At 47.0% G+C, this 24,966-nt stretch overlaps 1 protein-coding gene and 1 long non-coding RNA gene across 5 annotated transcripts; one reads left to right on the top strand and one right to left on the bottom strand.

The window, feature by feature from the left end:
- Positions 1-1,608: 1,608 nt before the first annotated feature.
- Positions 1,609-9,518, bottom strand: LOC138443430 (uncharacterized). Its single transcript, XR_011258139.1, has 2 exons — positions 9,354-9,518; positions 1,609-2,680 (listed from the first exon to the last, which is right to left on the bottom strand). It is a non-coding gene; the product is annotated as an uncharacterized lncRNA (long non-coding RNA).
- ABHD4 (abhydrolase domain containing 4, N-acyl phospholipase B) lies at positions 9,502-21,657 on the top strand. 4 transcript variants are annotated; one of them, XM_069595804.1, is made up of 8 exons: positions 9,526-9,606; positions 12,967-13,055; positions 14,017-14,119; positions 14,428-14,800; positions 14,948-15,102; positions 16,652-16,763; positions 19,275-19,461; positions 20,261-21,657. In XM_069595804.1, exons 3-8 carry the CDS (start codon positions 14,047-14,049, stop codon positions 20,348-20,350), a joined length of 990 nt encoding a protein of 329 aa, XP_069451905.1. In that variant the 5' UTR covers positions 9,526-9,606; positions 12,967-13,055; positions 14,017-14,046; the 3' UTR covers positions 20,351-21,657. The 4 variants fall into 4 exon arrangements, with proteins under 4 accessions (XP_069451904.1, XP_069451905.1, XP_069451906.1 ...); XM_069595805.1 differs by having other exon boundaries at positions 9,562-9,719; XM_069595803.1 differs by lacking the exon at positions 14,017-14,119 and having other exon boundaries at positions 9,502-9,606.
- Positions 21,658-24,966: the final 3,309 nt, after the last annotated feature.

The raw sequence follows: 24,966 nt of genomic DNA, 5'->3' as shown, positions 1-24,966 counted from the left end.
ACTGTCTCAGGTAGCTCTGAGGAACTGCTCTGAAGAGGTAGGGGAGAGGTGATCATGTCTTTGTGGAGAAGGGAGTGGGTAAGTGCCGTCAAGCATATCTTGGTAGAGGGCTACTGCTAGTCACAAGGCACAGATATCTTAGTTAATGATTTTAGTGCTTTTCTAAGTATGGACAAATGCAAGAAGTTGTGTTGCAGGAAAACGGGGCATGAGAGGATGGTCACTTCCCAAGTCTTGGGCAAGACCCCGGGATAAGCCACAAAGTGAGGGTCCTTGGCTTCCTACAGGAAATAATTCAAGAACTAGATGAAGGAGAATGAGAGCAGGTTTACTGAGGGAGTTACATCCTCCATAGAGTGTGGGCCATCTCAGGAGAGAAGCCCCATGGTTGTTAGTTTTTATAGGGTGGGTAATTTCATAGGCTAACAAGTGGGAAGGTTATTCCAACTATTTGGGGAAAGGAGTGGGGGTTTCTAGAAATTGGGTTACCACTCACTTTTGGGGGCTTTTATGGCCAGTCTCAGAACTGTCATGGTGCCTGCATGTATGTCATTGAGCATGCACATGTATTACAGTGAGCTTATAATGAGGCTCAAGGGCTATTGGAATTTGAATCTCCCACCATCTTGGGCCTACTTGGTTCTAAATGGTATTTGTCCTATCCTCCGTTTGTTTTTTTTTTTTGGTGGGGGGGTGGTGGGACGGAGGGCAGGCCACACGGCTTGTGGAATCTTAGTTCCTCCATCAGGGATTGAACCTGGGCGCCTGCAGTGAAAGCACCAAGTTCTAACCAATGGACCACCAGGAAATTCCCCTTGTGTATCATTATTTTAATGGTTGTGCCCTGCCTCCTTCCCTCCTGTCTCAATTGGATTCAAATTTTCTCCTGAAAATATCCATCTGAAGGCCTGTTCTGCCAGTTTTCCCAAAGCACAGAGTGCCTCATTCCTGATCTCTGCCCTCAACTCCTGTCAGAGTGTGTTGAAGGTCAGCCACCACAGTGACTAATGACTCAATCCTTTTAGAGATACATGACAAGCGTGACATTCTTTAGTTCAAAGGTTGTGGGGATTAAATGACATAATGTTAACAGTAACTAACACAGCACTTGACACACAGTAAATATTAAGGAAATGTTTGTTCTTATTAACTATGGTTAACCCAGGTAATTAACTATGTCTGCTTTGTTATTTCTCTGAATAATTACAAGTTGGGCAAAGCACAGAGCCCCAATATTTGGGCATGCAAAATAATGGGTACTGGAGGGACTGCAACTCTTATGGCTTTCAGAGGACAAGTCAAATTTTTAAGGTGAAGCTGAAATCAGTGTAGAACTTAGACCTTTTGTTACTAAAACACTGTTAGAGAAGAAAAACCATTTCTCTCTACTCAGATGCATTGGGCCTATAATTAGACTGACAAAAGACAGATTAACAAGAGGAAAACCAACATGTTTCTTAACATATGCATTGCACATGCACAGGGAACAGTCAGTTAGTAGTGACTCAAAAGGGTGGTCAGAACTTGGGCTTATATAATGTTTTTTGTTTTTTTTTTTGGGGGGGGGGCTTATATAATGTTAAAAAGCAAAATTCAGCTCAGCAAATGTAAAGATTTTATTGGCTTTATTCAATAATTTATGAGTCAGGCAGCATCCAACCAACAGATATAAAGGTGCTCTGAGGAGTTATCTAAAATTCTTAAGAGACTTTTATAGGCAGGAAGGAGACAGAACAGTTAATTATACTAGACAAAAATCAGATTAGTTACAGCAAGGTCATTTTCCTTTAGGGGATGAAGTAAAGGGAAGTGAAGTTGCTCAGTCGTGTCCAACTCTTTGCAACCCCATGGACTATAGCCTACCAGGCTACTCCATCCATGGGATTTTCCAGGCAAGAGTACTGGAGTGGGGTGCCATTTCCTTCTCCAGAGGATCTTCCTGACCCAGGGATCAAACCCAGGTCTCCCGCATTGTAGGCAGACGCTTTACTGTCTGAACCACCAGGGAAATCCTTTTAGGGGATGGCAGGGATCTATCAGACAGATTACCTAATAGTACAACAAGCTACTCCAGTATTCTTGTCTTGTTTTTAACAGTAGTATCTTAACCCAAGAAAGCAATAAACTTTTAGAGAAGTAACAAGACAGAGGAAAACGACTTTGAGTTTAGATATTCAAAGCAAGTTTGAGTAAATACATGAAGTTGAGCAAGTAAACATATGAAGCATTAATGAAAAATAAGGGCTAGTTAGTAAAGTTCGTTGTGTAGATTCCTCTGGTGCCCTCTCTGGGCTCATAAGGTCAAGAGTTTTCTGTCCTTCCTAGTAGAGAGAGGAGCAGGAACACCTTTCTGTCCTGCTTTTAGGCAAATAAGAGGAGGGCAGAGATCCTTTATTTTTAATTATTTATTTTTGGTTTTGGCTGTGCTAGGTCTTCTTTGCTGCTCGCGGGCTTTCTCTAGTTGTGGCGCATGAACTTCTTATTAAGGTGGCTTCTCTTGTTGTGGAGCAGAGGCTTTAGGCATTCAGACTTCAGTGGTTATGGCATGTGGGCTCAGTAGCTGTGGAGCAGGGGCTTAGTTGCCCAGCAGCCTGCAGAATCTTCCTGGATCAGGGATCGAACCTCCAAGTTATAGCTGGTCATCAGAGGCACAGGTAAAATCTGAACTTGAGATTGGCATCTAAAGTAGAAGGAGGGGAGAGTCTTGTGGGACTGAGTCCTTAACCTGTGGCATCTGCACTAAGTCAGGGCCGTCAGTGCCAGAACCGAGTAATATTAGGAACACCGAGTTAGTGTTGACCAAGAACTGGAAAAATGCCTCGTACGGGAAAATCCACACATCTAGTATCAGAAGTGTTGTTGAGTACAGAAAAAGGAATCTTCTTTTCTTTTACTTTGTTTTCTAATATAATAAATAGGTTATTATTTTCTTATAAAAAAAAAAAGTGTTGAGGAATCTCGTTACAAACAGCACAAAGTCAAATTTCTGAAGTATCAAGCCCTAGTACAGCAGCAAATAGCTTCAGTAAGCCTATATCACTTCATCCTAACATAACTGTCCTTGTAGTCCCTGATGGAACAGAATAACTTTACAGTCTCCTTTCATCTTCTTCCCTTCTAGTCTTAGGGAATCCCATAAAGAAAACTCAATCTTGCTTCCTCCGTGACACCCATAAGAGAGTTTACCATATTGTCCTTTCCAAGGGCCAAACACTCTCCATAACATGGGACTGAAATCATCACTGCTTGAGCAACACTGTCCAATAGAATTTTCTGTGATGGTAAAAAAAGCCTCTGTGCCATGAAGTGTATGGTAGCTACTAGACACATGGAGATCAAATTGCCAACATCTGCTGGATCATGGAAAAAGCAAGAGAGTTCCAGAAAAACATCTATTTCTGCTTTATTGACTATGCCAAAGCCTTTGACTGTGTGAATCACAATAAACTGTGGAAAATTCTTCAAGAGATGGGAATACCAGACCACCTGACTTGCCTCTTGAGAAACCTATATGCAGGTCAGGAAGCAACAGTTAGAACTGGACATGGAACAACAGACGGGTTCCAAATAGGAAAAGGAGTACGTCAAGGCTTTATATTGTCACCCTGCTTATTTAACTTCTATGCAGAGTACATCATGAGAAATGCTGGGCTGGAAGAAGCACAAGCTGGAATCAAGATTGCTGGGAGAAATATCAATAACCTCAGATATGCAGATGATACCACATTTATGGCAGAAAGTGAAGAGGAACTAAAAAGCCTCTTGATGAAAGTGAAAGTGGAGAGTGCAAAAGTTGGCTTAAAGCTCAACATTCAGAAAACTAAGATCATGGCATCTGGTCCCATCACTTCATGGGAACTAGATGGGGAAACAGTGGAAACAGTGTCAGACTTTATTTTTTCGGGCTCCAAAATCACTGCAGATGGTGATTGCAGCCATGAAATTAAAAGATGCTTACTCCTTAGAAGAAAAGCTATGACCAACCTAGATAGCATATTGAAAAGCAGAGACATTATTTTGCCAACAAAGGTCCGTCTAGTCAAGGCTATGGTTTTTCCAGTAGTCATGTATGGATGTGAGAGTTGGACTGTGAAGAAAGCTGAGTGCTGAAGAATTGATGCTTTTGAGCTGTGGTGTTGGAGAAGACTCTTGAGAGTCCCTTGGACTGCAAGGATATCCAACCAGTCCATTCTGAAGGAGATCAGCCCTGGGATTTCTTTGGAGGGAATGATGCTAAAGCTGAAACTCCAGTACTTTGGCCACCTCATGCAAAGAGTTGACACATTGGAAAAGACTCTGATGCTGGGAGGGATTGGGGGCAGGAGGAGAAGGGGATGACAGAGGATGAGATGGCTGGATGGCATCACTGACTCGATGGACCTGAGTCTGAGTGAACTCCGGGAGTTGGTAATGGACAGGGAGGCCTGGTGTGCTGCGATTCATGGGGTCGCAAAGAGTTGGACATGACTGAGCGACTTCACTTTCACTTTCAGGGAGAAACAAGTACCTTGTGTTTCTCCCCAGCGGCCTGCCTAGAGCCGTAATTCTAACAGATCCAGCCTAACCCTGAGATAGCTCAGCTCTGGGGATGAAACCAAGCAGAGCCCTGTAGTACCCTCTCTGGTACAAAAGCTCCTCTGTGTCCCCCTGTTACTTGTTTGTAGAAGAAGGCTTTGTGGCTTCCCTGGGGGCTCAGTGGTAAAGAATCCACCTGCCAAGGCAGGAGACATGGGTTTGATCCCTGATCTGGGAAGAGCCCACATGCCCTTGAACCACAGCTCTTGAGGCTGTGCTCTAGGGCCCTGGAACTGCAACTACTGAGCCCATGAGCCACAACTACTGAAGCCCGCAAGCCCAGAGCTTATGCTCCACAGCAAGAGAAGCCATGGCAATGAGAAGTCCGTTCACTGCAACGAAGGGTAGCCCCAACTAGAGAAAAGTCCAAGCAGCAAGGAAGACCCAGCACAGCCAAAAATAAATAAATAAATAAAATTATTTTTTAGAAAAAGTCTTTGGTTTCCTAGGCCTTCCCTGAGTGCCAAAGAGCAGACCCAAGCAGTTACTAATTAGGGAGATGAGGGAAAACAGAAACAAAGGACAGGCAGTCAAGAAACAATTTAAAGCAGCCCTGGTTCCTCCCCAAAGAACATACATAACGATCTGACATTTGTGTTTGAGGTGTTCTGCAGGAACTAATGCCCCCAATCCAGGGGGAGGATGGTGACTACGTGCTGAACACAAGCTCATAGACCCCAGACTGGTTGGAACCAGAAGGCTGATGATTAAAATTCCTGAAACCTCACCCTGTTAGCTCACCACCAACCAATCAGAAGAAAGTCATGCACCTTGTAACCCTCACCTCAAATGTTGCCTTTAAGAATGTATGTATATGTATAACTGAATCACTTTGCTGTACAGAAGAAATCAGTGCAACGTTGTAAATCAATTATACTTCTATTTAAAAAAAAAAAAAAAGTGAAGTCCCTCAGTCGTGTCTGACTCTTTGTGACCCCATGGACTGTAGCCCACCACACTCCTCCGTCCATGGGATTTTTCAGGCAAGAGTACTGGAGCGGGTTGCCATTTCCTTCTCCAGAGGATCTTCCCGACCCAGGGATCGAACCTGGGTCTCCCGCATGGTAGGCAGATGCTTTACTGTCTGAGCCACCAGGGAAGTCACAATACCTACTAAAATATATTGATTTTTTTTTTAAATTTTAATAAGTTTTTTTAGAAGAAAAAATAATAACCCTTTCCTGAAATCCTTCAGGGAGTTCAGGTCTTCTGAGCAGAAGCCACTTGTACTTCTGGCTGGGGGCCTACAATAACCACTATACTTTGCTTCACTACAACCCAGTGTCAACAAATTAGCTTTGCTGTGCAGCGAGTGGACATGAGTTCAGAAATAGGGACATCTTAAGAGATCTCTTAACTTTAGTTATAAAAGGCATTTTCCATATGTTCACGTTTCCTACTCACGAGCAACCTCTACAGTAGAGCTGATTTGGCACACAAAGACAAAATACAAACACCTCTGCACTGCCTCAAAAGATGAGGTCTAGAGAGATCTAATATCAGTTCCAGCAAGGTCATCAGTTGAATTCAGTTCAGTCGCTCAGCTGTGTCTGACTCTTTGAGACCCCATGGACTACAGCACACCAGGCCTCCCTGTCTATCACCAACTCCCAGAGCTTACTCAAACTCATGTCTATTGAGTCAGTGATGCCATCCAACCATCTCATCCTCTGTCATCTTCTTCTCCTCCCACCTTCAATCTTTCTTAGCATCAGGGTCTTTTCAAATGAATCAGTTCTTCACATCAGGTGGCATTTCAGCTTCAGCATCAGTCTGTCCAGTGAACACCCAGGACTGATCTCCTTTAGGATGGACTGGTTGGATCTCCTTGCAGTCCAAGGGACTCTCAAGAGTCTTCTCCAACACCACAGTTCAAAAGCATCAATTCTGCACTCAGCCAGGTCTGCTTACCCTGAAAAGTTCTACATCTTACAGGTTTTCTGAAAAGTGGGAGATTCTGTTAACCTGTCTAACAGTGATGTAGCCTGGAATATCCTGTATGGTACAGCTTCTAAAATCCCTTGACACTGTCAATCAGAGAAAAATTGCACAAACTAAAAGTTGAGAGTTAAGTTTTATTTGGGGACCTTACTGAGGACTATAACCCAGAAGACAGCCTGTCAGACTGCTTTGAGGAACTGCTCCCAAAAGGTAAGGGAGGAGCCAGGATATATTGCAGTTTTTGCTGGGGATGGGGGATGGGGGTGGGGGTGTCAGGGGTGGAGACATATAGTAGAACATGAAAATCACAAAAACCAGACATCTCAAGTTAGTGATTTTAGTCCTTGACTACCTATAAGAATTAGTCCTTAGATATGCATCTTAACTATCTAAGACAGACAGTTTCCTATTTATCTCCACCCTGAATTCCCTTCAGGGCACACCATGGCAGGGTGGGCTGAGTCGGCGGCCAGCAGTCGCTCTGGCTTATGGCCTGATGGCAGGCAACATTCATTGTTTACTGGAACGGCAGGAAACAATCTTTGTTTATTGGAATTATACACAACATTCCTTTTTCATAACACTTAGCACCTTGGGTTTTTGTGTGTGTGTGTTTTATAATTAATTTGGCTGCATCAGGTTCCAGTTGCGTCATGCAGGATCTTTTGTTGCAACGAAAAGAGTCTTAGCCACTGGACTACCAGGAAAGTCCCTGTTTCTTTACTTTTGATAATGGTGTTCTTAGTGCTTAACATAATGCTGGGCTTTGAATAGGTATGTTAATAATAATAGTAACTTTTTAGCATAAACAAATGTACTAAATGTTTGAATTATCTTGGTTAATTCTTACAACAAGATAGGAGACAGAGGGAGAAAATTTAGAGATGCTATATAATTTACTCACAATCATGTAGCAGATAAGCTGCAAAGCCAAAATTGCACCCAGAATTCTGACCCTAGAAACTATCTTCTAATTTCCAATGAGTCCTACTGAACTTTAGCATCTGAAGTGCTTCCTAAAAATGTAGCTATTAGTATCAAACCAAACTTAATGAATTAGAATCTCAGAGGGTAGGGTTTTAGAAACTTTTTTTTCTTGGCTGCACCTCACAGGCATGTGGGATCTTAGTTTCCCAACCAGGGTTCAAACCCTGCATTGGAAGCATGGACTTAACCACTGGACTGCCAGGGAAGTCCTGGAAACCTTAATTTTTAAACAAGCCCACCAGATGGTGGTCATGCACCCTGATGTTTAGGACCACTCTGTGGTAAGAACGAGTGACAAGACAGGTCCTCTTTTGTTAGTACTACTTTGCCCCACACCTTGCAAATTCCCAGACCCCTAAGCTCTAAAAATGCCCATTCACTCTCTTTTTTAAATTAATTTTCATTGGAGTGTGAAAGTGAAAGTCGCTCAGTCCTGTTCTACTCTTTGCTTGACCCCATGGACTATACAGTCCATGGAATTCTCCAGGCCAGAATACTGGAGTGGGGAGCCTTTCCCTCCTGCTTTACAATGTTGCGTTAGTTTCTATTGGACAGCAAAGAGAACCAGCTATACGTATACATATATACCCTCTTTTTTGGATTTCCTTCTCACTTAGGTCACCACAGAGCACTGAGTTCCTTGAGCTATACAGTAGGTTCTCATTAGTTAACCTATTTCATACATAGTATCAATAGTGTATTAAATACCCATTCTCTTGAACTTCCTGCCCTTATAATGATAATCAGATCAATTTAACACTGTTACATGAAAGAAGAAATCTGACTCTCCTGAGTCCAGCAGAAAGCCTAAAAAACAAACTAAAAAAACCCACCTTGACAAACCCTACCATCAGTATTCTCCCACCCTCCCCTACTTCTAGTCTGGTTTTAACCTTATCAAGAGGATGCCCGCTCCAGGGACATCAGGCCTTGTTATCCAGTTCAGGTAAGTTCTGGAGCCAGCCAGCCTTAAGATTTGGCTAACCTGCTAAGCAAACCAATCAGGACCTCTCTCCTCCTCACCACCTCCCTCCACCCCCATTCCAGCTACTTAAAACTGACCCAGGTTTACAGGTTAGTCCTTCAGCTTCCCTCCTGGGGGGATGGGAGGCAGGGATCATCCAAACTGATGGAGACCTGGGGTTGAGCCACCTTGTTCCTGAGAACCAGGCTGGGGCCAAAGACGTCCCTGGGGCTGAGCAGGCGGCTTAAGTTTGGGGTGGCCAGATAAAGTACAGGATGCTCAGTTATGTCCCAAATATTGCACAGGACAGACTTACTCTAAAAAAGTAGTTGGTGTTTATCTGATATTCAACCTTAACTAGGCGTCCTGGTTTTATTTACAAAATCTAGCAGTCTACTCACTCCAGTACTCTTGCTGGAAAATCCCATGGACGGAGGAGCCCGGTAGGCTGCAGTCCAAGGGGTCGCTGAGTCGGGCACGACTGAGCGACTTCACCTTCACTTTTCACTTTCATGCATTGGAGAAGGAAATGGCAACCCACTCCAGTGTTCTTGCCTGGAGGATCCCAGGGACGGGGGAGCCTGGTGGGCTGCCGTCTATGGGGTCGCACAGAGTCGGACACGACTGAAGCGACTTAGCAGCAGTAGCAGCAGCAGTCTACTTGGGCCACAGCTCCCAAGCCCTTCGTAGGAGCGTTCCACCGTTGGTACTGTATCCACAAACATCTTAAGCATCTGGTTAGAAGGAACGCTAAGGAGAGAACCTGGGAGGCTGGGGTCTGTAATAGGGAAGAGTGTGTGGGAGCGTGCAGGGGTAATTCTGTTACCTTTTAATTATCAGAGAATGGAGGTTTGACGGAGGAACTCGTAATTTCAGTACTACTTACCTCCCTCCCTGTCCCCAAATGTGTGGCCGGACTGTGGTCCTAGCTTAGGAGGAGCTCAGAGTCAGCTCACGTGTCCCGGCTGGCCCAGCCTGAGTCCTGCGACCCCGCGTCCCCGGCCGCGGCGCTGGCCACGCCCCACTTTGTTAGCCGACGCTTTTCTGGGTCAGCTGGTGCTGGCGTCAGGTGGAGGGATGGGCTGGCTCAGCTCGACCCGGCAGGGCTTGTTTACTATGGCCGATGATCTGGAGCAGCAGTGAGTTAACCTTGTCTCTTTTCTCTCTCTCCCTCTCTCTCTCGGGGCCGTGAACCTGGGACTGTCTGTGGCTGAGGAACCGTTTTAGACATCTTCCCGCCTTTCCTTTTCAGGTCGGCTTCCGGGGAGGGCTGGGGGCTGCGTTTGCTTGCTTTGCTTTTGCCCAGGAGTTGCGGCCGCGGAGCCGAGGGAGCGATGGAAGATAACGCTTGCCTGCAGCCCAGCGATTCTTACTTTCCACTTTAGTGTCGGCGATCATTCCTCGCTCCCCTCTAGTGCCTGCGCCCTGGGATTAGATTTAGTGGTGATGTCTCAGATGCCTCAAAGCAAGCGTGTGTGGACGCGGGTGCGGGGGTAGCAGCCAGGTCTGCTGCTAGTCTGCGTTTGCTCCCGGACGCGAGTCGGAGGTGTAGGAAGAGCATCGCTTAACCCCGCAACGCTAAGGCTTGGAAAGCGAAGAGAGGGCTCCCCTGGGCTGGGATTGGTCTGGGTTAATAGGCTTGCAAGTTCCTTTAGCTTTCGCCCGGCAAGACGCTTAGTCGCCAGCAATCCTAGTTGATAGTTTTTAATCATCATTAACAATCTCCTTAATGCTACGGTTTCAGAATTAGAGCTTTTGGATTTTGTTACTGCGATCTCAATGACATCAAGTTTGGGATGCCACCTGTAGGTGGTGTGGCAACCAGTTCACCGTCTGATAGGATCAAGGAAAAGTTGCTTGGAGAATGACTCAGCTTCCACCCAAGCCGGGCTTATACCAGAACTGGGCCTTTCCTGAATCCCGTGTCCCCCCCATTTTGGAGCTGCTTGCAAAACTAATAACGTTATGACAGTAATAGCTTCCCAGGCTTGAAGGAATTGCCAAGGAGAGTGGTACTTTCCAAAGTGATGCTTTCAAGAGGAAATTTACAATACCTACAATGACTTAGGGAAACACAGAATATTAGAATTGATATTCAGTCAGTGCAGTTTCTTTTTACAAATGAAGAATCCAGTGTCCAAAGAAGTTAGACCCCAGTGTCACAGAGGTCTAGAACAGGCTTCTTAGAGCATAGAACCTCTTCCGGCTCACCCATCATCAGGGTAAAGATCCCTTGACCCTAGAGGGATGAGACCACCCCAGTCAGGCTAAGCTCGTGGCTAAGGGGCCACTTTGCTTCTTGTCTCAGTTCCCCACCCCAGGCCTCCGCATCTCCGCAGGGGTACTGAGCAGATAGTGTGCCAGGTGCTATTTCCAGCACTTTACTGGTAGGATTTTCAGTGAAAGAGAGGCGGGATATCTGAGGATCTCTGCAGAGCAGCCCATGATGCTGTTGTTCCTTGGGACAGCATCTCTCCTGAGTGCTGCTTTGGGCAGATACGAGGCCATGTGGGGTCCAGATGACATGCTCTGACTTGTCACAGTCTCTGTAGGATGGAGAGAAAGTTTGTCTCCTGAGACCAGCAACATTCTGTGGTCTTGATGCCCGCACTTCAAGCCTGTAAGGAATTCCAGTGGATCATTTGAAGGGTTCTGAGTCTTTGTAGGATTGAGACCAACAGCTCTCATCTGGCTAAAGCCATTGATGGATGAGTTTCAGCTGCAGCCTCAGTAATTCAAACCTCTTAAGATCTGAGTAACTGAGATTTGCTACTTGGAAAGCACAGAATATGGATAGTTTATGATTTGGCCAGGGGAAAGAACATTTACTGAGAGTGTGTATTGTGCTAGGCATTATTCTGTGCTTTAATGTATTTGATCTTTATGACAACCCTATGAAGTAGATACTATTATTACCTCCCTTTTAAAGATGAGAAAACTCTGACAGAGAAAGGCTAAATAATGTGCTAAGGGCACATTGCTGATGAATAGTGATGCCAGGATGAGAACTCTGACCTCTGGCTTTAGGTCACATGTTCTTTCAGAAAGCAGGCAAGTGTAAAACTGATTGTACATTGATTATCCATGTGTGGCCTTAAAAAGCTGAGGCTGGAATGTCCAGAGGAAACACAAGGAGAAACCTGGATTTGACTTTTTTTTTTTTTGCCTTGTTTCTCAGCCGTGAAAGCACAAAGTCCCAACCACTGGACAACCAGGAATACCTGAAACCTGGATTTGAGATCCAGGTTCTGGTTCTGCTTCTTTTTCTAACTACATGTATGGCCTCTTTGGGCATCACTTTGCTCATCTGTTAAATTAAGAGACTGGACTAGATTTCTAAGGAACTAGCCTAGTCTAAGATTCTGCACTTCAAATGATGCAGCATGGTACCCGGTGTGTAGCGAGAGGGGATTCGTAGTAGTTGCCCTCATTCCTTCACAGAATGCCCCTGCTTGACTATTCTGATGTTTACAGGCCCCATAGCTGGTAATGTCCATCCTGAAATCCACTTCATCCAGGCAGAGTTCAAGAAAAGAAAAATATGGGATGGAAGAGGAATAACAAAAGTGATTCATTGAGCATCTGTTTTATCCCAGGCACCTTATGAAATTCCTTTCATATCTGGATGCTCAAAGACAGATTATTTATCAGATCAACACCACTCTGCTCATAAATGACATTACTATGACGTAAATCTAGGGTTTTTAAAAAATTAACACTGGTACTTTCAACCTGTACCCTGCAATGACTTAAAGTCCCCTGGGTGTAAAGTAGAAAACAAGATAGGTTATTTTACCTGTTTTACTGCAAGCCATTGGTGGTGAACTTTCTACTCATATATAATCTGGAAACAAGGCCAGAGGCAACATGTGTCCTATCAGAGAATCAAAACTGAGCTTGAACCCAGGTCTCCCTCCTCTTACTCCCTGCCTATCCCAACACATCATTCAAGGCTGGACTGATAGCCTGAGAGCCCCACTGGCCACTGACACAGTGCTCTGGACTCCCAGGGGCTGGGAAGCAGGCATACACCAACCCTGGTACTCTGCCAGGAGGGCAAGTGGCATGGGAATTTGTCCTACTCTAAAGGAACATACAGTCCTAGGGATGGCAAAGGAGAACTGAAACATTAGTTAAAAGTTGGCTTTTTCCCTCCCCTTGTAACCTCCTTGAACATTATAATAACCAATAACAAAGGGGAGTTGTAAAGCTCAAATGAGATAAAAAATGTGAAAGGGCTTTATAAACTGTTAAGTGCTGTACACATAGTATTCTGAGTATCTGTTGAAACAAAGGGTATGTTGTTGCTAATAACCATTTACCAGAGAAGCGTAACAGTTTATCAGGCTGCCATGGAATTGCTGACTGCCACAGGGGCAGGTTTCCTGAGCCTGGGAAACACCCTGCACCCTGATAACTCTTTTGTAACTGCCAGCAAGACTGGGGGTATCAGTGTTTGCAATATTGCTAGTGAATGTTTCTGTGTGTTCCTGTCCCAGGCCTCAAGGCTGGCTGAGCAGCTGGCTGCCCACTTGGCGCCCCACTTCCATGTCTCAACTGAAGAATGTAGAAGCCAGGATCCTCCAGTGTAAGTAGAAGGTGGCTTGTGCCACCTCCCTCGGGAGCCCCAGGATACAGGGTCTTCCCAGAGCCTGGCCCACTGAGCCCACTGATTCCTGGTTGACAGTGCTCGATGTGGAAGGAAGGGATGTCCATGATTGGAGGGAAGCAATTTGGGCAGAGGATGCACATTCTATGATAGCGGTTCCTTAACATCTCCCGCCCTGTCCATCAGAACAGAAACCATCCAGCAGAAACCATTCTGCCACATCCCACAATTTCACCTCAAACCCTGTACCAGCTATTAACACACAATGTGTACAAATACACATTCACTTCTTCCTTCTCTTATTCTTTTTCCATCTCCCTTTCTCATCAAACACTTAGATTTACCACCTTCCTAGCCAAGGACCAGCAATCCTATATTCTCTAATAATACTGTTCCTTGTATTCTACCCGATAAGCCACCCCTCCCCTTCATCCAGTTAGCAGAGTAGTTGGGTATTCCCACTGGCCAGCTCTCCTGGGCAATGTTCTGTGGGGTCAGGGCATCCCCCTAGGAGCACCAGCAGCCACCAACTCAAACAAGACCCTTGGGCCCCATCTTCCTATATTTCTCATATGACCTTTCCTGCCCTGCACCTATTGCCCTAGCGATGGCTACCCTCTCTCTTATGGGCCTGAGTAGGTACAGCCACAGAACAGTCAGTTTTCAAGCCTTTGTCTGAAATCCACGTGACTTACCTCAGGTAGCTCTGTTGTGTGACTGCCTTCATGCCAGCAGAGCAAACACTGCCCACCTCATCTTTCCCTAAGAAGGACCTGGCTTGACCCTCCCAGATACCCTCAGTGAGGACACACTCTCCCTCGGTCAAGCCCCAGGCATATACAGGTACAAGAGTGATAAATGCCAGAGCTCTGTGGGGTCACTTCTACCCTGGACCCAAAGGGAGCCCAAGGAATACAATGGCCCCTCTTAATGCCTACAGATATCTGCAAGGATCTTCCCTGTAGCTCAAATGGTAGAGAATCTGCTTGCAACGCAGGAGACCCGGGTTCGATCCCTGCATCTGGAGGATCCTCTGGAGAAGGGTATGGCAATCCACTCCAGTACTTTTGCCTGGAGAATCCAATGACAGAGGAGCCTGGCAGGCTACAGTTCGTGAGGTGGCAAAGAGTCAGACACGACTGAGCAATTAAGACTACTAACACTAGACATCTACAAATTGTACTTGGAGTTGAACTCTTAGGCTGTATGATCAAAGAGTTGTAAAAGGAAAGGTGAGAGAGGCCAGGAAGGGTTTGGGGATGAGAGAGAGCTGAAAAGTGGGAGTCCAAGCAAAAAGATGACACGGTCAGCACATAGTCTTATCCCTCTGCCCTGGACCCCTTCTCCCCAGGCCTCCAGAACAAGTTCCTGGCTCGATATGTGTCCCTCCCAAACCAGAACAAGATCTGGACAGTGACAGTGAGCCCTGAGCTCAGGGACCGCACCCCCCTGGTGATGGTGCACGGCTTCGGGGGCGGCGTGGGCCTCTGGATCCTCAACATGGACTCACTGAGCACCCGCCGCACATTGCACACCTTCGATCTGCTAGGCTTCGGGCGAAGCTCGAGGCCGACGTTCCCAAGGGATCCAGAGGGGGCCGAGGACGAGTTTGTGACCTCAATAGAGACGTGGCGGGAGAGCATGGGAATCCCCAGCATGATCCTCCTGGGGCACAGTCTGGGAGGATTCCTGGCCACTTCCTACTCGATCAAGTACCCTGACAGGTAAGGAGGAGCCACCTGTCTCCATCACAAGAGTGCCTTGCTGGGAATCTTCCATTACTCATTTCCAGTTGTTCTCTTCCTGGGCAACTTAAGGGCTATGGTACCTTCAAGCAAAGAAAACTTGTCTTCTCCCTTTTCCTCCTTTAGAGTTAAACACCTCATCCTGGTAGACCCGTGGGGCTTTCCCCTCCGACCAGCTGACCCCAGTCAGGTCCGTGCACCTCCGACCTGGGTCAAGGCTGTGGCCTCTGTCCTAGGGCGTTCCAATCCACTGGCTGTTCTTCGAGTCGCTGGGCCCTGGGGTGAGTAGCCTGCAGACAGAGAAACTGTCTCCTCCAACCACAGCTGTCCCATTCTAGAAGCCCCCCTGCGTCTGGACGCTCACCATCCCCTTTTGTTCGTGAAAAGTGGGAATAAGCCTAGCATTATTATTTAAAGCTGTTAATCTGGATCAAATGTCTTGGTGGACAGTTTCAGAAGGTTTCCCCCCCACCCCCTTCATCTGCATGGAAAAAGTTTTTCTATTCAAGAGACAGATGGAGCAGAACTTCTACTCTGTGCCCCCAGAGAGAGAGAAAGGGGTTTCGAGATGACTCTTCCTCTACTGAGTTTTTATGCTACATGTGTGGGTTTGTGGCAGCTGTTGGCAAATCCTGCGAGTGAAGGGAGGAAGGTGGCGGGACAGCCAGAGTGCATAAATTTAGTAGGCCCAAGCCTTCTGACCTCACACTGCCGGCACCTTCCTGTCTGGAGAGGAACCTTTTAATGAAGTAAAAGCAGCTTCCCTTTATGGTAAAGGTGGGGCACGCTGTATCTTGCACTGATGGCTTATATAGCCAATTTTTAGGGGTTAATTGCTAGTGGATGAATAAGAGTTGTCTCTCTAGGCCCTTCAAGAGAAACAGAATGGTTCTGTGGTAAAAGAGAAAAGTGAGCATTTGAGCAGAAGGTAGAAGTCTGGGGAGAAAGGAAGGGAAACAAGAGACACAGGTGCCAAAGGGTACTAAATGGGCAGAGGACTGGTCTTAGGGCACCCAGCACTATTCACTCCAGCAGACCTTCCCTAATCCTCCACGCAGGAGCCCTGTTCTAATCACTGTCCCCATTTCTGGACTTGCCTCTGGCCAGGGCCACACATAGACACCAGAGCTAGTATGGAAGGGGCAGGTGGCTGGCAGCCATGGAGGAGGGCGAGTGCCCAGGGGATCCTGCCACGCCTGCCTCTCACCCCTCCGCATACAGAGAGAGCAGACCAGAAGTGAGAGAGAGGCCAGAAGACTAGGCCCAATTTTTACAGTGTGTTTCAAGTGCCCTACTGCTTGTGTATGGACTATTTAAAGAAAGGTGAAAGGAACAGATTTCTCGAAAACTGTGCCCCGAGTCTGAGATGCCAGTGTTAGGTTTGCCTCATCACTTGCATTCTGTTACAGGCCTGATCCTGAAAGGGCTCTTGGTTTCATCCACTACCTTCAGGAGATTAAAAGGCCATAGACGGTCTCAGGGAGAAAAAGAACATAGCTCAGACCACAAAAGCAAAGCATCTCAACCATGGACTCTTCTGGGGTTTGTGATCCTTGGAGTAAAGGATCTTGGGATTTCATTGATCTGCAGATAATCCGGTTCCTCAGTGACCTTAGACTGTCCAAATTCTTTGGCAACTAACTGACTCTCATCTGTAGTTACCTGGAGCTTCCCCAAAGACTTAACATGCTCTATCCCTATAACCTTAAGCGTACAAAGCAAACAAACCCTTAAGAGAAATAATGTTTGGTTAAAGTTGTTAAAACATACAGTGACAGGGGTCTTTCCTCCCCACTCAAACTGGCTCCTCCACGTTCTGTTCTCACCTAGGGCCCGGCCTGGTACAGCGATTCCGACCGGACTTCAAGCGCAAGTTTGCAGACTTCTTTGATGATGATACTATATCAGAGTATATCTACCACTGCAATGCACAGAATCCCAGGTGAGGGCAGCTCTGGGAGTCAGCTCAACATCTATGGGTTTGGAGCTAAAACTCCAGCTGCTGGAAAACTCCAGAACTATCCCAGGATCAGTCTGTGCTGTATTTTTTTCTTCCACAGAGCTCTCATCCAGATAGGGAAATGTAGGCATTAGCAGGCTTGCTTATTTCCAGAGACTTTCCCAGGGATAGGCAAAAAGGGATGGAGAAGATAATAGATTAATTAAACATACCACCTATCTCTATAGAGGAAGACCCTTACTCTTTCCTGGAGGTAAGCAGTTAGCCTGACAGGCAAAGAGTCTGGAAAACATTTGCAAAGACCTTTTTTTTTTTTTTAACTGAAGAAGTATTATGAACATAGTATTGTTGTAAAAGAAAAGAAAGGAAGCAAGTCCTCTCCTGTCCCAGACCTGTAATTCCTTCATTTTCTTGTTATTTTCTGTCTGAGATATCATGTGATATTGCTTCAGAGAACCTCCTTGTATATCTTCCTTGGCACATGTGTGACTGTACCTCTAGGCTACATTCCTACAAATAGAACTGCTGATGGAAAGATTATACATTCTAAAATATAATGTTTGTGCACCTTGAAATATTTACTGTTGGGGTAGGAATGCCTTTTCTGTCTTTTGGAGAATTGAAGATGTCCCCAGAATCTCAACAAGCTTGTTTGTGACAATTCAGACAGTGGGCCCCTGGCCCGTACCCTGTGATCCACAGTCTTGGCAGCCACCAGCCAGGGCGGAGTCAGGGAGGTAATCTTCCCTTGGGCAGTGCCATGTGAGCTGCTGATACCAGGAGGCACCACCTCTGTGGGGACTTCACCCCAAGCTGCTGGGAGCATCGCAGGCGAGCCAAGATCACTGGGAGCAGCCGCATTGCTCTGCCTCATTTCAGGCTTGTTCAGCCCGAAGCTGTGAAGCAGCTGGGACTTTGCATTCCAATAGCACTGTCTGAGCATTAACCTCAAATTCAGACTGCTTTCAGGCAGCGTGGGAACTGCCCATCCAGCATTCCTCAGAAGCTCAACTGATGGAAGGGCCCTGCTTAAACAGCAGTCTAGAAACTCAGTTCAGCAGTCGAATCAGCTTTCTGCTCGTGACCCCTCTCAACTGGGCTCAGTGCCAGTCTCACACCCTCTGAGGCCTTGCAAGCCCACCCCTAGTCCTTTCCCCAGAATGTTCCCCAGTCTCAGTCCTACTTCAGTAGAATGAATGGCCTCCCATCTAAGCCACAGAATATGTAGTCACACAACTCACTCAGGTCCTGGAAGAAGCAGAGATGATACTGGTGATAACCAGCCACTTCCCCGAATCACTCAATTTTATAAGCCCCTGAGTCTTTTTGAGTTGTAATCTTGAGTTCATGGTAACTGTTACCGTTCCCTTGGAAAACATAATTTAGTGAAAGAATAATATTTTGGGGATGGGATACCTACTTCGCTTCACTAAACTTAGGGGCTTTGTACATATTTTCATTTTCCCCATAATGACCTCAAAAAGTGGGTATAATTTCTCTCCAGTTTGTAGATGAGAGAACTAAGGTGTATTCTGGTTCCACAACTTGCTAAGAAAGTAGAACCAGGATTTGTAGGTATATCTCTCTGACTCCAGAGTCCACGACTGTTCCACTGTGCTGCAGTGTCTTAGGAAAGGACTCTGTTCCTGGTGACCCGTGCAGAACTCAGGCTCCCCTTCATCTCAGGGATGCTAAGGAGACTGGGGACATAACCCCTGAACAGACTGAGCCTGCTGGGTGCCAGTCTCCCCAGCCTTTCCTGCTCCCCACAGAAGTGACAGAGCTGTCCGGACAGCTGGCTTCCCCTCCAGCCTTGCAGACCCCTCCCGACATGGCTTCAGCTCTCCCTCGGGAAATGACCAGGGAGCAACGTAGATTAGACTGGCCGTCATTGCTTCTCAGGTAGCACAAACTGCTACTCCGCCTGGGTCCTCGCAAGCCTGACGTCTCATTCCACAGCCTCCTCAGTTAACCCTCTGTGCTTCTGTAGTTCTTGCCCGTCAGAGCCCACCTCAAGGAGCCCTTCGACCCTCTCCTCCAGCCCTAGCCAGCCAACTCCCTAGTCTGCGTTCTCCTAGAACTCCACTACCCTTTCATAATTCTTGGGAAATCTGAAGTTAATCCTGTAATTCATTATGTAGTGCCTGAAGGATGAGGAAAATGGGGACTCCAGGAGGGCAGGCACTGCATGTGTCTTGTTCATGTGTGCCCACCCTCTGCCCAGACTGCCACGTCAGTAGCTGTTAAATGCATATTAACGTGTATTTAATACAGGTTGATATGGCACTCCTCAGTGCCATGGGGTTTTCTGTGTGCGGACCCTGTGGAGATTCAGTCGTGTCTCGTAATCTTCCTAATATTTAATGAGCCTAGTGCTGGGCTTGGAGGTAAACAAAGAGGCCAAAGATACTGCCCCAGCCTCCGAGAGACCCACAGACTGACCTTTTATGCTGTGGCGTTTACTCACCGCCTCGCCCTGTTTTGCTTTCCCAGTGGGGAGACGGCATTCAAAGCCATGATGGAGTCCATCGGCTGGGCCCGGCGCCCCATGTTAGAGCGGATTCACTTGATTCGAAAAGATGTGCCCATCACCATGATCTATGGGGCCAACACCTGGATAGACACCAGCACGGGGAAAAAGGTGAAGCTGCAGCGGCCGGATTCCTACGTCCGAGACTTGGTACGTTGCCACCAGAGGAGACAGACTGAGGTGGAAACTTGCCACATGCAGCACATGTTGCTTGACTCAGTGTAGCTAAGAGACCAGGTAGCGAAGGGTGATGGGAGAGTCAGGGAGAAAGGGTGGAAAGGTTGAGATAGGGTCATGCATTTGAAAGGGCTGGCTCTCTGTAATATCATAATTCAGGGCTCCTCACTTCTGTGTAGCCAGTCAAGCTAAAAGGCAGGTTCTTGTCCAGTAGTCAGGCATAGGGAGCATGCTGCCCCTCTTCCCCTGTAATTCTCACTCCAAATCAGAGCTGGGTACAATAGAGGCTGCCAAGAAGCCTTCCCACCATTCTCCTGCCTCCACCTTCATTTGCTAAGGAGTGTGCTTACTTACGGCTACCCACTCCAGTATTCTTGCCTGGAGAAGTCCATGGACAGAGGGGCCTGGCAGGCTATAGTCCATGGAGTCACAAAGAGACACGACTGAAGAATTTTCACTTCGTGCTAACTTAGACTGGTGCCTCATGGGTCCTGGGTATCGAACCTGTGGATGACATGAGCATGGTGGGACTAGTGTGGAAGGAAAGATACAATCAGGGACCATAGGAGAAGTAAGGATGAGACATTGGGATTCACTGGTTGCCACTGGGAAGTACCAAGATATGGGGAGAAAGGTGGACAGTTGTCTTAGATAAAATAAGTGCTTACGGGCAGCAGGCAAGCAGATTTACAAGAAAAACAAATGCTGTGGCAGCTTTCCAGTGCCTAGAATAAAGGGCCATCCTGCCCCTGGCGGGGTCCTCCCTCCACAGGAGATCGAGGGTGCCTCGCACCACGTGTACGCAGACCAGCCGCACATCTTCAACGCAGTGGTGGAGGAGATCTGCGACTCAGTCGATTGAGCTGCTCTTCCTGGAGGACGAGGAGAAAGCCAGAGAGTTGCTCTCACCTTCCCGTCTCCTAACTTACCCCTCTGTCCTTTCCTCACCGACTAACATGTGCCAGCCAGGCGGAGTCTCGGGCTGTCCCCTGGGCCCGGTCACAGAAGAACAAAGAGCGCTATGACCCCACACTGAAGGCTGGAGGCAAAAGCCACAAGAGGCCTTGAGCTCCCACCCCAGGGAAGAGCATAAAGGGTTGTAGAGTGCCACCCCATTCTCTCCATGCCGGCATCACTGGGCGGTGGTTGTGAAGGGACTGCACCAAGCCACGCCCCCCTGTGCCAAGTGAGGGTACCTGCTCCTCCCGGATGAAGGAGAGGCTCTTAACAGCCTGCCCAGATCTGGAGTGTGTCTGTGGGGGGTGGGGGGAGGTTCCATGCAGGACATCTTCCTCCTCCATCACCCCTGGTCCCCCAGCCCATGCCAGTTCTGTTCAGGGCCTGGTTGGGGAACTGCCAAGAGCAGGTCCTGGAGCTCCCGTGACCTAAGAGGTCATATCCAAAGCTCTCATTAGCAGAGGAGGCAAAGGGCAGGACAAGACATGGCTGGTCCATGGAGAAACAGCTCAGGGCTCCTGGCAGACTCTGTTTGCTAAGGTTTGAGGCAGGCATGGAGGCCACGGGGCTGGTCCTGGCCTAGGATAAGCCCACCTGGCCACACATTCCAGCCTCTGTATGGGGATTCTAGTTTCCTGCTCTGTGTCTCAGCCCTGGCTGCCTAAGCCGGGAACACTCAAGTGCTTCCTTCCCTGCCCCTTCTTTTTCCCACTGGGAGGCCTCTGGGCCTCCCTCTGTGCCTTGGGCCCTGAAGCCCCACCCATGGAACTGAGAACAGTGACCCCTGATGGAGAGAAGGGAAGGCCCTTTGACCCCAAGCCGTGTCTGGATCCCCATCCTCTCTAGTATCTGCAGGGCTTTTTGCCTGCTGACGTGAACCTCTGCCCAGGTTCCAGTGGGGAGCCTCCAGCCAGCAGTTCCCTGTCCTCATCAGCCACAGGATGGTTCTCACTGCCTGGCCCTCCATCCCTGCTGCCTGTCCTTCTGGTCTCCAGCTCATCTGTCCCTGACCTACCTGTCACTCTCTCCCAGGGACTGGTTCTGGGCAGTAGGCGGGGCCTGGCCCCAGAACTAGGGTAGCTCCCACCTACTTCTTCACTTTTGTAAAGCCAACCCTTTCACCAGAATAGTATTAACTCCTGGTGCTTTGTACTACTGGTCCAGCTGCCTTGGGCTCCTTTTCTATATTAATAAAGAAATGAATCAAAATCACTCATGGTGATGATGTTTAGTATTGCTCTGACAAGAGTGCTGGGGGTGGTGCTGAATTCACAACCTCTCCTATGATGTCTGAGTCAGGAGGGGCCCTGAGAGGCACCCATGCACAAGCCCCCCCACCCCCCTCCCATTTAGTGCACCATCTGCCCTCTGGACCCCGCCCAGTCACCAGGTCAGCACAGGTCATCTCAGCCAACCACTTGAGAGGATAGATGAGGGTTGGGTGGGCCAAGCCCCAGTTCACAAGAGAATTGGGCTGAACTGAGTGCTCCCTACTGTCCATTAAATAGCCCTGTCATCTGAAGTTCACCTTGGCCTCTACCTGGACAGCTTCCTATGCCCTATTCTGCTTGCCCTCAGTGTGAGCCACTCAGTGGTGTCCAGCTCATTGCGACCTCATAGACTGCAGCCTGCCAGGCTCCTCTATCCATGGGATTCTCCAGGCAAGAATACTAGAGTGGGTTGCCATGCCCTTCTCCAGGGGATCTTCCAGGCCCAGGGACAGAACCTGGGTCTCCTGTATTACAGGCAGATTCTTTACCATCTGAGTCACCAGGGAAACCACTCATCCTCAATCCCAGTTCAAATATTCTTTATGGATTATGCAGGGAAGCTTTCCATCAACCTGCTCCCCAGATAAGACCTGCATCCCTTCTTCTGTGTCTCCGTGGCTTACTCAAATGCCCCTTTGTAAAACTTCCACTTGTAGTCACTGGTTTCATGTCTGTCTTTCCTCCCCAGACCACAGGCTGCTTAAGCAATAAAGGGGCATGTCTGGCACCTAGTTCTTGTTCAGTAAATGTTTATTTTGATTGAGCCAAGAGAAGTGAGGTGTGCCAAGTGTCCAAACGTGTTCAAATCATTACCAGCAGTGCCTGCTGTGCTGGCTGACTCCAGCTAGGCACAGAATTCAGCAGCTCAGAATGGCACTTAATACTGCATTTGCCATTATGAATGAATGAATGAATGGACAAATTAGTAATCTGTATGTGATTTAATTACATAAAGTAATTTGGGTATAATTACAAAGCTCAGGTCCATCCCAGGACCTGCATCTTCTCTGTGACTGAAGATTGCTTGATTGCCAACACCAGCCATATGGAGGCCAGGACGGGGGGGTTGCTTTTTTTTTTTTTTTTGCCACATCACACTCCGTGTGAGATCTTAATGCCCCGACCAGGGATCGAACCTGGGGCCCTGGCAGTGGGAGTGCCGAGTCCTAACCACTGGACTGCCAAAGAATTCCCAAGGCAGGTATCTAGAGCTTACTGTGTGCCAAGCACTAGGGCTCTGATAATGAAGAAACATGGCCCCTGCCTTCATGGGAAATTACATTCTACATGGAAACTTGTGTTTAATCAGATTATTACATCAGTCAGTATAAAACTGCAGCTGAAAAGTGTGGCCCCTGAGAGGTTGGGAAGGCATATCTGGAGAGGTGATGACCTCTGAGCCAAGCCTGAAGGAAGGGCAGTGAAGGGGGTGGGGCGGGCCTGTGGATTAGCAGGGACAATGGCTGGGAGATGAGGCTGGGGAGGGGGTGGGGATCCGGGCCTCTGGCTGTGAGAAGAATGTCTGTTCATCTAAAAGCAATGGGAATTTTGTGTTTTATGCATATGTGTGATATTTAATGGAAAAGGCAATGGCAACCCACTCCAATACTCTTGCCTGGAAAATCCCATGGACGGAGGAGCCTAGTACAAGTGCCATATATTATGAGACGGAAAATATAAAAATGAAGCAGTGATTGTAAAATCCCAGCAGAAGATAAAGTCAACTTGAACAGAAGCAGCCTCTTTGTAAAACTGAGTAGTTCTTTCATGTATATTGCACATCAGCAATACATTAGATGTTATAGCAAAATTGAAAATATCTTGGCTATATTTAATAGGAGACTTGGGGAGCAGAAAAAAAATGCATCTTTTTCTGGGTAGTTCTTTGTAAGCTTCCTGAAAAGAAATCCGTAGATACTTACATTGTTTTCAGTTCAGTTCGGTTCGGTTAGGTTCGGTCGCTCAGTCGTGTCCGACTCTTTCCGACCCCATGAATCACTGCGCGCCGGGCCTCCCTGTCCATCGCCGGTTCCCGGAGTTCGCTCAGGCTCGTGTCCGTTGGGTCAGTGGTGCCGTCCAGCCATCTCATCCTCTGGCATCCCTTTCTCCTCTTGCCCCCCCAAATTCTCCCTAAGTATACTAAATATCTCCTAGTTGTTTCCTTGTAGCTTTTTCTATATCTTATCTCCTTTCATTAAGTTTAAATCATTTCAGTACAATGAAAAACTATTTTTAAATTCAGAATTCAGAGGTTTTGAGAAATTTGTCTCAATATTTTTTTTTCTTCTTTTAATTTGTCCTAATATTTATGGCTATTTATAAAGAAAAATTTTACTCTTTATGATACCAAGTAATTTAGATTTATTTCTCTTTAGGGTATACAAATAAATATAAAATAATCAAATATCTGGTTCTATATTTATACAATTTTGGTAGTAATTTTTGCCCAGATGTAAGCTCTGTGTTTAAAAAAGAATAAAATAAATGAAAGAAAGCATCTCTCCCTCTATAGTTTTTGAAAACCTGTGGATAGTTACTACCATCACTATGAATAATGCGTTTTAGAAATACCATCAGAGAAGAAGTAATTCCAGTCGTCCTCCAGCCCTTATAATGGTAATTCTAGTCACTGTAATGTGTATAATTTTCTTCAGTTGTGAATCCAGCTCCTCACTGTATTTGCTTTGTAATACATCTATAATGGAGCTATTGAACTTTTACTTATTTATGAAAAATTCTGTGGCTTAAAACACTTTTCTTGTAATTGATACTCAGAATAAAATTAGGCTTAAAATGTAAAATAAATAAATAAAAGCAGTGGGAAGAAATAACTGGAGTGAAGGTCAGAATCTGGGGGAGTGTGACAGAATCTGAGACTGAAAATGACCACTCTCGCTGCTGCTATGTGGAGTACTGACTGGTGGGGGACGAGTCCCTGCAGGGGAAGCTTGGAGGCCACTGCAGTGGTCCAGGCCAGAGATGCTGGCAGCCTGGACTTGTCCAGGGACTAGTGGACACATAGAAGATGCAAGAAATGTTTATGAGGTAAAGTCAAAAGGACTTGATGTCAACACTGAGTCCACTGAGTGCTGCTACCATCCCCTTGGAGAAAAGGCCAGGTGAGACAGTAGTCAGCAAACCTGCTCACATCACAAAACAACTTGGGGTACTTTTTAAAATATAGATTCCCAGACTGTATAGCCCAGAGTTTGATTCAGTCTACCTGTGTGGAGTTAGACCGTGACATCTA

Source organism: Ovis canadensis, chromosome 7 (genome assembly GCF_042477335.2).
Source record: "Ovis canadensis isolate MfBH-ARS-UI-01 breed Bighorn chromosome 7, ARS-UI_OviCan_v2, whole genome shotgun sequence".
Taxonomy (NCBI): domain Eukaryota; kingdom Metazoa; phylum Chordata; class Mammalia; order Artiodactyla; family Bovidae; genus Ovis; species Ovis canadensis.
Note: the sequence above shows the minus strand (reverse complement) of the source record. Positions and strands in the feature narration are given on the sequence as shown.